The sequence below is a fragment of the Gavialis gangeticus genome, unplaced genomic scaffold, assembly GCF_001723915.1.
Source record: "Gavialis gangeticus isolate Ggan-Ray unplaced genomic scaffold, GavGan_comp1, whole genome shotgun sequence".
Taxonomy (NCBI): domain Eukaryota; kingdom Metazoa; phylum Chordata; order Crocodylia; family Gavialidae; genus Gavialis; species Gavialis gangeticus.
Window position 1 is genome coordinate 775,644 of NW_017729013.1, and position 13,076 is coordinate 788,719.

A 13,076-nucleotide genomic window follows, 5' to 3' on the forward strand; every position below is an offset into this window, starting at 1 on the left:
AAGGCAATTTCCATCCCTCCTTGCCTCTTTCCCATGTCCTCAAGACTTCAACAGCTAAATACCTGCAAAAGCCTGCTGTTTTCCCTTGCCCTTTTACCCCCGCCATCCACGTTCTGCTAATGAATGTTGTGTAAATAAACACCTCTGATGTTTGGCATTCCCCATCCTCCTGCTTGTTTCCCCTTGTGTATCTCTCGCCTCACCACCCACTCCCTTTTGTTGCCCCGGAAAAAGGTGCACAGTTCTCTTTGTGTCCTCCTTGCTTGTTGCCACACTGGAGAAAATGCAATTTCTACATGGAGGATCACTGGTAATAATGCTGTCTTTATCAGTTCCCCTTTACCTTGTTTGGACAGCGTTCTCTGTTTCCTGAAGGCTGTAATCAGCCGTATCTTGGCGATTTTATCTTTTCCCAAGTCTTGTTGCTTTTCATGTCCATCTGTACTTCCAGAATCTTCATTACTTCTATTTGTAGCTGCAAACCTCAGTCTTCCAGCCCATCCCAGTTCCCCATTCCCATTAGCACGCTCTTCTTTTTATTAATTTTTGACCCTGCTGCTTTGCCATGGTCCGTTGCATGTTTTCTGAACCCAATCAATCAACAGTTTGTGTTGTCCTACTACTGTGATGCTGTCCATGATACAGCATGCACTTAATTTCTTCTTTACTAGGGTTTTTAACCTCTGTAATCAGCTTGTCTCTTCTTATTTTCTGGGCCAGTGGCTGTATGACATATGGAAAGCCCCGCTGATAACGGGCAGCCTTGTCTTATTTCAGGTTGTATCTCAAAGTCCTGGCTCAAGTAACCTTTTATCAATATCTGGCTCTCGGCTGTGTCATACAGTAACTGGATTGCCCAGATCATCCTATTTGGGAATTCCTTTTTTCTTAGGACCACAAGCATGAACCCATGCTCTACTCCATTGTATGCTTTTTCCAAATCTATATTCATAACCACCGTGTTTCTCTTTGTCTTGCACATGTACCAGCATGTCCCTTATTAACCGTAATGCCTCTGCAATCCTTCTCTCTGGTATGGCACATGTCTGGTCCTCATGAATCAGATCTGTTACATTGCCTCTCATTTTTGGGCTAACACTTTCATGAAGGTCTTATAATCTGCATTTAGCAATGTAATTGGTCACCAATTCTCTAGTTTTTCTTTCTCTCCTTTTATAAAGATAAGGACTGTGACTTCTGCAAACCTTTAGTCACTTTTGCCTTGCTCCCAGATTCTATTAAATAATTCTACCAGGTCTTTGCCTAAAATTTCTCATAAAATTCACTTGGTAATCTATCTTGGCCTGGTGTTTTCCTCCTCCTCAGCTTTCTCATTGCTTCATGTACCTCCCTCTGGGTGATTTTTCTCTCCATCTCCACTCTTCCTTCTTTGTTTCTTCTTTGTACAATTTATCTCTTCTTCTGTCTCTCTTACCTTGCTGGCATAGGTGGTCAGACATCTTGTATATAGGTGCCCTTCCTTGTTACATACTGTACATTTTATTTTCTCCTGGCAATCTCTATCCCTGTGGCCTGTCCCATTACATTTGTAGCAGTGGGCTAATGCGCAATATGCTGCTATGTGCCCCTCTTCCCCACATTGGCTGCATATTTTGGATTGCCCACAATACATTACATACCCTCTGTGGGGCCTTAGCTGGATGATTGATGGCAGGTACCTCATCCCTCCTCGGTTGAATTCCTCACTCTTGAGGGTTGCCCTCACTCTCCAAACCCCCGTTCAAGTTCTGTACTTATCTAAGACTCTCTTCACCATCTCTACTTTTTGTATTCTTTGTTCCAACTATCTTCTTTATGGCTCATGTATCACCTCTGAATACATCTTTACTATTATGACTCTCTCCCGTGATTGCTCCCTGGCGAGGAACTTAATCCCCCTGGGCTTTGTCACCTTGTTTTTCCTTGTACTAGTCCCAGGACTCCTCATAGCCCTCTCTCTCCCAGAAAGTGAATTGCCATGCTCTTCAATTTTCGCCCGTCAGCACGCTTGTCGATTGCTCCGGCCTTACGTTCAGTGTCTCAAATAATGTTTTTTCCCTAAAGGCATGTCTGACCACGTATGTATTCCTTTTTGCCTCTCTGTCAGTTAGGACCGTCCTCACCCTGAGCTGTGGGTCCCCGCTATAGTCGCTGTGTTTCTTTGCCATCTTCCTCTGTTTCCACCTCCACATCTCTTACTGGTTGTTGTCATCTTCTGTCTTCTTCCCTGGGTTGCTTTGGTCTTTTAGCTCTTTCTTCTTCAATCCTCTGCTTTGTACCTTTCTCCCCCAATTTTCTGCTTCGTGCCTTTCTCCTTTTGAGCTGGTTTCTTTTCAGCTCTCGATTTTCAGTTCTTCTGATGCTTTGATGTTCCAGTCTTTCTTCTTTGCTTCATAGATGTCATAGGCATTAGGGCTGGAAGGGACCTCGGAAGATCATTGAATCCAGCCCCCTGCCCAAGGGGCAGGAAGTCGGCTAGGGTCAAAGGATCCCAGCAAGACAGGTGTCCAAATGTTTCTTAAAAGAGCCCAGAGTAGGTGCTTAAACCGCCTTTGGAGGGAGTCTGTTCCAGGCCTTGGGGGCTCGGACAGTAAAGAAGTCTTCCTTTTATGTCCAGCCTAAAATGGTCTTGGAGGAGTTTGTGACTGTTTGACCTTGTCATCCCTTGAGGTGTTCTGGTGAACAGGTGTTCCCCCAGATCCTGTTAGCCCCTTATATAATTACAGGCTGCCACCAGGTCACTGCTGAGCCTGTGGCAGCTGCTGCATTTTAGTGGGCAGACAGTGGTGTTATTCCTACAGATTGTTACCAGTTTATATGGTACATGGAGATGATGAAAATCTGTATGGCGGGGATTTTGTGTGCCCAAATCCCATTAAAGTTTTTGAGATACAAATGGTGAACTCTGTTAGGTTCCTTCTAAAAATCTTCACCTTAATATTAGTTTTTAATTGTTAATTTCAACTTTATTTTGATTATAAAATTTAGGTGTAAAACTGTTGAATCAATGGCAGCGAGTACTGGACGGTCATCATTTGACATGGGGTGGGAGAAGCCCTAGGCTTGCAGGGAGGCAGGCTCCATTTTTGGAGCACTGGCATAGTCTGTAGGTTTCTTAGTTCTGATGTGAAGTGGTTGGGAAATTTGCCTGCATCTTGATACTGTCTTTTCAGCTAAATAGTCACAATTCATTGTCTTTAAACAGAAAGAACATGAACTCGACGAAAGAGCTGGCAGGATGGATCGATCTTTCCGGACCATTGGGAAAAAGGAGGAGAGTGAACAGAGGGAGATGATAACGCCAGCTCTGAGAGATGCACTTACAAAACAAGGTGAAAGTCCACCAAGATTGTATGTTGATCAGGTTCAGAGTCTGGGGTTTAAAAGCTTTAGTAGATCGTATTTAATCAGAAAAGATGCAACATAAGGATTTCAAAAGCTGAGCTGTCTCAGCCCTGTGGTTAGTCAATTATTGGTAGCCTGTCAGGCCCTGGTAACTGGCCATCTGATTGCCTTGAACCCTGTCCTTTCGCAATTAAAGTTTAATAAGGCTGGACCTGTAAGGCTGGGCCTGAGACATTCTGAAGGTTGACACAGGCCTGTCAGTCCAAAGAATTTGGTAACAATTGTCCTAAGCTCTTGACTGTGGTAGGTTTTATAACATCAGGAAATTGCAGGTATGAAAGAATCTGTCTTTAGGTGCCATAACTTCAGAATGCAAAAATGGGACTCTCTTGAGGTCACTCAAGCCAAGCAATGCAGGCCTAAAATCTTTAATTGAGCAGAACTTTAGTTGGCTTCACATTCAATAATGTATGAATAAGCATTTGGGAGTCTGAAGGCATCTAGTGTCTTGCTGAGCCTATTTATTACTGTTATGAATGAAAACTCCTTTGTGTACCAGTAGTTCTCAAAGGGCATTTTAAGTTGAGCCTGACATTGTACTTTTACATTTTTTGTCTGCTACTTTTCAATTTCATGCTCTGATTTTAGGGTTGACACTTTTCTCCAAAAGAGTCATTCAGATTAATCGTAATGATCCATGGGAGAAAAATGAGGCCATTTATTCTGTTAAGAACCACAGAGAATAATGTTAATGGACTTAATGCCACTTTAAAAAAAAAAAAAAGGCATGCTTGAACATGCATAAAAGTGCCAGATTGGCAACTCTGCAGCCAAAAGGCCTCAGTTCACAGGACAGGTGTGGTCTGGGTAGTAGCAGAAGCTTCCCCAGGTTGTTCTACTGATTGAGCTAAAAGCCTCATTGGAGAGGAGTTCAGGCATTGTTTTTCAGTATGAATAGGTAGGTTTCTGTGCAATTAGGGGTCTGTCTCCTGAGTCTCTCCAAAGTAGTGCCTACTGTGATATGGAGACCTGATTTAGCCAGACCTGAGATTCTAAACTTGCTTTATGTGAATCAAACATCTGTGGGATGGTAACACTTGCAGCCACCAAGATCTTCATCAAGCCTCAGCTTACTTGTCTGAAAGGGAGCAGCTCCATGTTCTAGCAAAAGGGGTGGACAAAGTCCATCCCGTGGGGCAGATCATTTCCCAGCAGCCCCTACCCGTGTTGCTCCAGCCAGTCTCCCTGAAGATCCCAGGAGCAGCAGGACCACGGCAATGTGGGGCCATGATGCCCGGCCAGTGCCGCTCCGGGCTGGAATCTGTGGAGACCCTGGGAGCATGGGACTGTCAAGGCCCCGCACTGTCACGGTCCCACTGCTCCTAGGATCTCCATGGAGATCGGCTGGAGTGGCATAGCTAGGGGCTGCTGGGAAATAATCTGGCACCTGGCTGGATCCACCATTTTACCCAACCCTGTTCTAGCCATGCCATCTTAGGCATGCATTTTACCTTATCTAGCATCACTGTAAATGAAACTGTATATGATGCTTAGTTAGGCATACAAGAATCCAGCAAAGGCGGCTTCAGAAATGAGCTTCTTGGACACTGATCTGTAGTCTTTCCATGCCTGTGCCCATCTCACTACGTGCTGAAGTCTTTGGAAGCCTTGAATCTCTCCCAGATGGCTGGGTAGAGTCCCCCTTTTGTGATGTGGTTCTAGAAGCCACTGCACTGTAACATGCTCTGGCGAAGTCTGCAGTGCTATTATATTTTTTCACTGCTGTTCCTATAGTGAAACATATGTAATAGTGTCCTAGTCTTTGGGAAAGCTGGGAGATGGGATGGGTTGAATTAGCCAGGACAGAATGGTATGGGGGAGGTAGAAGGAATATGCCGTGCTGTGCATCCCCAAGATGGCATGATGTGCAAGTTAGGAGGGCTGGCTGTTCCCACAGCTGAAAGTGAGTCCAGGAGAACCCATTGTGCATCAAACAGTGCAGTAGCCGGTTCCTTCCTAAGCGATTTCTGGGCTTATGAGAAGGAAAAGCATTCTGTTATTGTGTGGGCCTGGGAGTGCACAGAGGCTTCTAATGTCTTCTAGTTTACACGCCAACCTTTGAAGATAGGAAGTGCTAGAAATACCTTTTATTACGTCATGGTTTTTGAGATGCCTCTGAGAGTGGAAAGAAGAAGGTCAGCATCCTACAGCGTGGGACCTTCATCATATTTTATGGAAATAATTTACATATTTTTGAGACTGCAGTGATGCAGATATAACTTACATTTCTTGCTAAGGCTTTTTGATCTGCTTTAATCTGGATCGTTTTTGTGGTGCTAAGAAGAAGGAGTCTGTTGGGTGGTACATAAAAAGCACCCCTTCACTATCAAAACTGTGCGCACAGGTTTTTTTTTAATGCTTTCAGTCTTGAACACAAGGCTTCATTGCCAAGAAACTTCTTTAATGTCTCAGAGCACAAGAATTTACTCTTCTGGTGTTAAATTCCCTTTTGTAAGTACATAGTTCGTTTGCTTTTGTTCTCTTTTGTCATTCTGGACATCCAGTCAACAGAAGAAATTCGACATTTGTGAATCTGCAGGCTTCAAACAGCTAATGCTAACAAGCATCTGTTTAGTTAAAACTGCTTCCTATTGAAATATACTTACCCAGTGAATAATATGGTAGTCACAGAAACCTTTATTGGTGCATTTTGTTATGAAGGGAGATAATCTAATTTCTGTTTTCACGTCTATGAAGGATCCTCCTGAGATCACACCATTAGGCCCTATTTACATGATGCATATTTTGTTAAAAGAAGAAATTGATTTGAAAGTTGATATAATTTATTTAGCAGGAGCTGGTTGCTATGGGTTGAATTTCTGGTTCTTATCAAGATTATCCCTGAGGGCGTAATTAGCTTGCATAGGTAAAAACTAAGGCTAGTGATTTCAGAGGAAAGCTGCTCCTTTTGAAATTTTAGTTGCGTCACATGAATTTGCCTTTGAGCAGTGTCTCTTTGGACTATCTTAACAATCGCTCATTTTATTTTTATTCACCTTCAGGCAAATTTATCTTGTTTAGCTGAGGCAAACTGAATATCGATTAAACAATTGGGCTTTATTTTGGCATTGGTGTTGCGCGTCAGTAGCACTTAGCCTTACTCCTGGGTTGCGTGGGGCCTTGTAGTTGTCTATTTATAAACGCGTTTATTAAAGGTGCTCTTCAGTAGTGTCTTTTGTAGTTGATTTTGCATTGTTGGGAAATGTTAATTCCTCTCTCCTTTCTCAGTGTCAAATCTTGCATAAAGTACAAATGCAGGGTAGGCTGTTGAGTGCTTTCAAATGACAAATGTATCTAGAGAGAGACAAGGTATGACAATTGAGGCAGCTGGCTGTGCTTATTACATTTACCGTGATACCATGCTGCAGTGTTAGCCTTATAGGAGATTTCATCTGTTTAGGCGGACAACATGTAAATAAGTTGGAAATGGAAACAAAACCTTTGATATTGCATTGTTTGCCTGAACAAACGTATATAGCTACAGCTAAGATGTGGCTTGCATTCTGATTTGCCTTCTGCTGTTGCTTGTATTCTTCCCCACCAATCCCCTCACCCTCTTCCCTTCCCAAAAACTGCGCGGAGACTTTTCAGGCTTGGCCCAAAGATGAAGCGTTGTTTGTAGTAAGATTTGCCTCTAAGCACTTCTAAGTGCCAGGAGCTGACTGTAGTCGAGGAGGAAAACTTAAGTCTTGCTCCGGCTTCAGAGGGGCCCTGGCATTGCCTCTTCCGAATCTACCCGCATGTTATTCATCTGCACCAGATATTATTAATTTACTGAGGGTGAAGCAAAAGGTCAGCTTCCTTTTGCTGTGCTTCAGTGTTAGCATGTCTAGGGCAGAAACCACTATTCTCTTCTGGTTTGCTAAATTGTTTGTAGAATTTTAACTCCTTTCCGATTGGCCATATCCTTGACTGGTGATGGGAAAAGTCACAGGGAACATACCTTGCCAAGCAGGCTCCAAGGGGAAGGCTGGTAGTGAGGGAAAAATCAGGATGTTACCAGTAAACTTCTCTGTCTCAAATAACTTCCAGGTGCAGTATGAGACCCCAGAGGGCCAATTCTGCAGTGGCTCTTGGGCAGTATTGCTTCACTTCATGGTACTTACATGGCTCTTTTAGGCATGCTAATGCAGAATAAAGGAAGGATGAGAGCCAATGCCTAGGGAAATTCTAAACAGTCTCGATGACTTTCCATGTTGCCGTTATTAATTCAATTCCAGTGGATACAATAGCATGCTCTTTTCCTTTTTTATCTTAAACAATAAGTTTAAGTTTTAATGTATATGTTATGGCATGAATTTAACACAGCATGGCTGAGCTGATGTTACTTAGATGCTTAATCCAGTCAGCTGCACCAAATTTCTTCTTTTGGCTTCTCCAACTAAATCTGGAACAAGCTTACCCAAATCCCGTGGAACTGGTCTTGGTTTTTACCAATCTAAATGAGAGCAGAATATAGCACTGTATTGTCCAGAATGTTCTCATTTTCGTGGGCTTGATTACTCAACCTTGGGGGTTTTTTCCTCCCCATTTAATTAAGACCGTATTTTCCTGTTTGTTAACTGAACTGTCATGGAAATACCAAATATTTTTAACAACAGTGCATGTATTTTCTCTCATGCTGTTCTTTAAAGAATCATCACGATCTAGAAAATTGCTTTCTTATTTAATGGAAATTGAAACCCAAGGGGGAGCAATATTACAAGACAGCCCTGTATCAGAAATAGCACAGGCTGTTACGGTATGGTAAGATCTTCAGCGCATTGACTTCCTAGTGGGAAGGCAATGTTAAGTACTTTGATCTGTGATTTTCAGAGTGTATTGGACATGTGGGAGCTGACTTTTGGAAGAGCTCAGGGCCAGATTTTCAAGTGATCGGCACCCATCGCTGGCTCCGCACTCTTTAAAAGTGCTCAACAGCTCTTGTTGTTCATTCTTATAGCTGAATTTCCTTCAGTACCCAGTGTTCTGAGCTGTTTTGACAATCTGGACTCTACTGTGGATGCTGAGCCCTTCTGGAAATCCTGACTACATGTGCCAGAAGCTATATGTGCTGTGAAAATAATGCAGTCCTGAGCCTGACATTGGTTGGCTTAGAATGCGCGAAGCATTGCTGAGGAGGTTATAGGCTTAGGGCTGTATGGTTTGGAGAGGGTAGATGTAGGTAAAGCCCTTGAACTGCAGGGGGCACTAGCAGCCTGTCAGCTAGCTTGTGACACCAGCCCAGCTACTGAACTATGTGCTGGAGGAGGACGGAATTCAAATGTTGGTTATGGAAATATTGAATATCGGTGGTGAAAATCTAAATAAAATCAAATAAAATAATTCCTGCTCGAATGCCTGGCAGAATAAACGGAGCGACTTTTACCATGAGGCATTGCATCTGCTAAACATACTTGCTATTCCTTGCAACATTTGTGCGTGAGTAAATAAACAGACAATATACAGCTCAAGAAAGAAGATACTAAAAGTGCTGAGACTGAATAGGACCATAGGCTGGAAGCTGGAAGAGCTTACGGAGAGGTGACTGCAATGCTAATGTGCTTGTGCAGAAGTAGCTGCTTTGCAGGAATAGAGCTGGAGAGTAATAACCTAGGTGGTGTGCTTAGCTGTGGGCCTGATTTTTCTTTTTCTCCTTTTGCCTACAGCAGTGGAAGACAATGAAGGGATTCTTGTATAAAAGTAGGGGCAGGGAGAACTGGATTGTCTGCACTTATATGTTAGGTGCGTCCACTTTTCCAGGTTTTTGGAGGGGCTGGGGATGGGTCTTTGGTGTTAAGACTGTTTGAGACAGAATACAAGTTATAAGCAGGCAAGGATGAAATTGTGTGTGCTTCCCCATTAATATCGCTTTCCCAGACAATAAGATGGGGTGTTTTTTAATAAATTTTAACTAATTTCTAGGGGTAAGAGTGAATGTGCCCTAGTTGTGAGATCATGGGGGCGGGGGGAACAACCCACTTGCCTGCCCCCAAACCCGACCCCAGCCTCCCAGCACTTTTTTTTTTTTGCTTGCTTTTTTTTTTAAAGTACCAGGAGGCTGGGCTGGGTGGGGAATGGGGCTGAGCAGGGCAGCCATGGGGTCTTCTCCCGCAGCTCCCCCGGCTGTGCTCGGTTTGGGCTGCACCGAGCAGACTCGGGTGCTGGCGCAGTGACAGCCTGCTGTCATCCCACATGCAGATCTGGGGGCCCGCGCCCCCTGGGAGGGCTACGGGGCTGTGCCAGACCCCTTTCGGGTGGTGCGGGCCCCTGGATCGGTGTGCGGGATGACAGCAGGCTGCCATCCCTCCCCCAGAGCGCTGGGATTGGAAGGGACCTTGGGGACAGATTGCAGACACTGGCCAGCTACACATGTCAATATCGGAGCAGTCCTTCTGCCCCTCTTCCCCCTCCCTCTTCTGAGTTTTTGTTTCCCTGCAAGCCCAGCTCCAAAACATTCCCGAAACATTTTGGATGGTTTCGTTTCATTTTGGAGATGTTTTGAAGCTTTCTGTTTCATTTCAGATTCGGTGGTTCAGGTGCCAAAACAGGCTGAAACACCTCCGAAACGAAATGGCTGCTGAAATTTCGCACAGCCCTAGCAGACAGCTTGGGCCAAGGCTAGCCCACCCACCCTGCAAGGGAGGGTTTGCTGGGGAGGTGCAAAACATTCTGGGAAGCCGGGAGACTGTGAGTTAACTTGAATCTGGCAGGGATCTGGGACAGAGGTTCAATAAACTGATTTAACCTAAATCAGTTGCGTCTGATACTACATCCATCCAGGTTTATCTTACACCAGTTTCAGCCATTTTGAAAGCAGTTTATGTGCATTGAACTTCTGTTGTGTTACAGATTTGAATCAGTTTCTGATCTCTTATACTGGTTTATGTGTAATTTCTGTCCCTAGCCATGGAAGATGGTTCTTGTTTGTGGCGTGTTAATGCCAGTGCACCCAGAGGCTTGGATGAGTGAAGGTTTTTATTAATTAATGATAAATACACCTCAGCCAGTGCTGAAATTGAAAAAAAAAAATCACATCAGACCTTCCTAGGTGGGACTGAAGCCTTAATTTCCCAAAGTATTAAGCTTCCTCTAAGAATAAGATTCATTGGTTAACTATTTTTCTCATTCTGTATTTGAGTTGACAGGAGTGCAATCAAGCGGGCTTTCCTATTATTAGTGTGTTTTGCGTGTTCACTTATAGTGTAGTTCCGTGTGATACTTGTAAGAAAAGTGCAGGCACTTGGTCTGGTGAAGGAAGTTGTTGGTGTAGCTTAGTAGTGGCCATAAAACTAGCATTGTAAAGAGATCCGTGGTGGTGTAGCTGTCAAACATGTAATTTGATGGATCACAGCTATGGATTTCTATTTGAAATCTTTGGGTTTATCTTGTGTGTACATACCTGATAGTGCCAACATTGCATGGCACCCCACAGCACCCTTGAAAGGATCTCAAGGCATGCCAGGGTGCTGTGGCATCATGGTTGAGAATCGCTGACTTCAAGCTTTGGCACTTTTGTAGTGCAAAGATGGATGCATGCTTGGATTCAAATGGAAATTTTGTGCCTAATTGGTGAATTCTAATTTTTTCTCCCACATATTTTTGGTCAGTAAATATAAGTTTGAAAGCAGAGCTTGTCTACCATGTTAACCTTACTGGTCCCACTTTTCTGACACCATGGTACGTACCATTTTGCTTGAGTGCATTTCTCTTATTAACTGTAGCAGATTTTCACCAAATGTTGATATTTTAGTACTGTCTGCATGTTGTGGCTGTGATTGCTTAGGGAATTAGAATTGGGATTGGGATTTGTTTTTAGACCACCGCTATGACTGGGAGAGCTGAGGAAGGGTATTTTGTGCCCAAAAGCTCCTGTAACATCTCTCCCAACCTTAGAGGTGGTCCAGTTAAATCCTGCTTCTCTAAAAATACTTCGCGTCAGTAAACACGCAAATCAGCATGTTAGCCGATCAGTTGGGAGGCAGCGAATGGCAGTAAGTATTAGGTTGTGATCATTTAGCATTCAAGGTCCAATCCTGCAATATTGCCTCCTGCAGACACTCCTATTTGGAGATGCTTGTAGTCAACGGAACCACTGTTGGAGCTGGTTTCAGAATCAGGCCCAGTTCAGCAAGTTCATCTTGCCAACCTGTTTTTAGAGCACTTTTCCCCCAAATCCATTAAAACTTATCTCATTTGCTGGATTGGTTGACTTTTTTTTTTTTCCCCATGAGCTATTATTGGTCAGTGCTAGAGACAAAACTAAAAGGCTGTTTATAGTCGTTGCTGGTTATATTCACTGTATTGGCTTCTCTTCATACTGTTCCATAAAATACTAATTTCAGCTTGAATGCTTTCCTTTAAACTCTTATGACTTTTCTTCATGTTTTATGATAGTCTGTCCTCTCTCCCTCATCCTCAACTTCTCTGCCAAGTCATCTATGGTTTGAACTGCCCCTGTTGTGTGGTAGCTCAAGCAAAGAAATTGCATTATGGCTTTCATGATAGTCCTTAATATGGTGGAGGCAAATTACTGTTGTTTTAGTGACCTTATTACTTTCCAATTCTTTCTACCCACCAGTTTCCCAGTATGGGAGACAGCAGGAAAGTTTTTATTTCTTTAACCATTCTCCCATGGTGATGAAGTTCCCCTTCCCACACTGAATTCCAATCATTTTGGACCTGCAAGCTTATATGTAAGGAGATTGCTCTGTAGAGCCATGTATATGGGCTATATCTTATTTCCTGCTTGCACAAGTGCTTTCTGAACTCTCTGAATTTTCGAGCGTGATGTGACATCAAATCTGCTTCCACAGAGCTTTCGTTGCTTACTTCCTTATGGAGGAGTGTGGCTAACTCTTGTTCCTCTACCTTCTGGTTATTTTGAGTGCCACTCTGACTTATTCTTGCATGGTTTGGTTTAAGCCTTAATTTGTCAGTATATGTGTTTTAATCATCTGCCTAAATAATATTTTTATAGTGTTACAATTCAGAGTTTACTAGGGCTCTCTTCTAGGTCTTGAGCCCTAGTTAGAATATATGAACACCCTGGAGTATTCAGAATTAGTAATAGTAGTAATAACACAATGCATTGAAAATGGAATGGAGTTGGCCTAGTTCTGAATTATGGTTAAAGAATTTAATCACGGACGCCTTGCCACTTGGTAGCTCAGGGGTGGGCAGTTATTTTGGGCAGAGGGCCGCTTACCAAGTTTTGACAAGCTGTCAAGGGCGGCATGGTCTTGAAACCAGAAAAATACCAAATTATATTCTAAAAAGCGAACATCTACAACATTCATTAATTTGATTTCAAAACATACTTTTGTCCTGATTTTACAGGTGTTTGTGCAGTGTACTTGGAGGTGATTGCACAATAGCTTAAAATGAAGCCTTACTCTTGTATATTGTGAGGGGCATGGGGGGGTGGGTATAGGTATGGGGAAGGGTGTGGGTGTGTGGGGGGTTTGGTGGGGGGAAGATGGGTGTGGGGTAAGGGTGTATATGTGTGTGTGTGTGTGTGTGTGTGTGTGAATATGTGGGGTGTTGGTGGGTATGGGGTTTGTGGGAAGATGTGTATGGGGTGAGGGTGGCTGGGTGTGTGAGGGGTGTGGGGGTCTGCATGTATGGCAGTATGGGGAGAGTGTAGGTGCATGTGTATGGTGGGGTGTGCATGTGGGACTTACCCTACAAAC

The 13,076-nt window shown here is 43.5% G+C and overlaps 1 protein-coding gene across 2 annotated transcripts in view; it reads left to right on the forward strand.

The window, feature by feature from the left end:
- Positions 1 to 13,076, forward strand: part of LOC109293449 (S-adenosyl-L-methionine-dependent tRNA 4-demethylwyosine synthase-like) — a 172,609-nt gene that overhangs the window by 24,087 nt on the left and 135,446 nt on the right. For both annotated transcript variants that reach the window (XM_019511364.1, XM_019511365.1), the window contains exon 8: positions 3,206 to 3,332. In XM_019511364.1, coding sequence (XP_019366909.1) covers positions 3,206 to 3,332 — 127 coding nt within the window. The remainder of the gene's footprint in view (positions 1 to 3,205; positions 3,333 to 13,076) is intronic.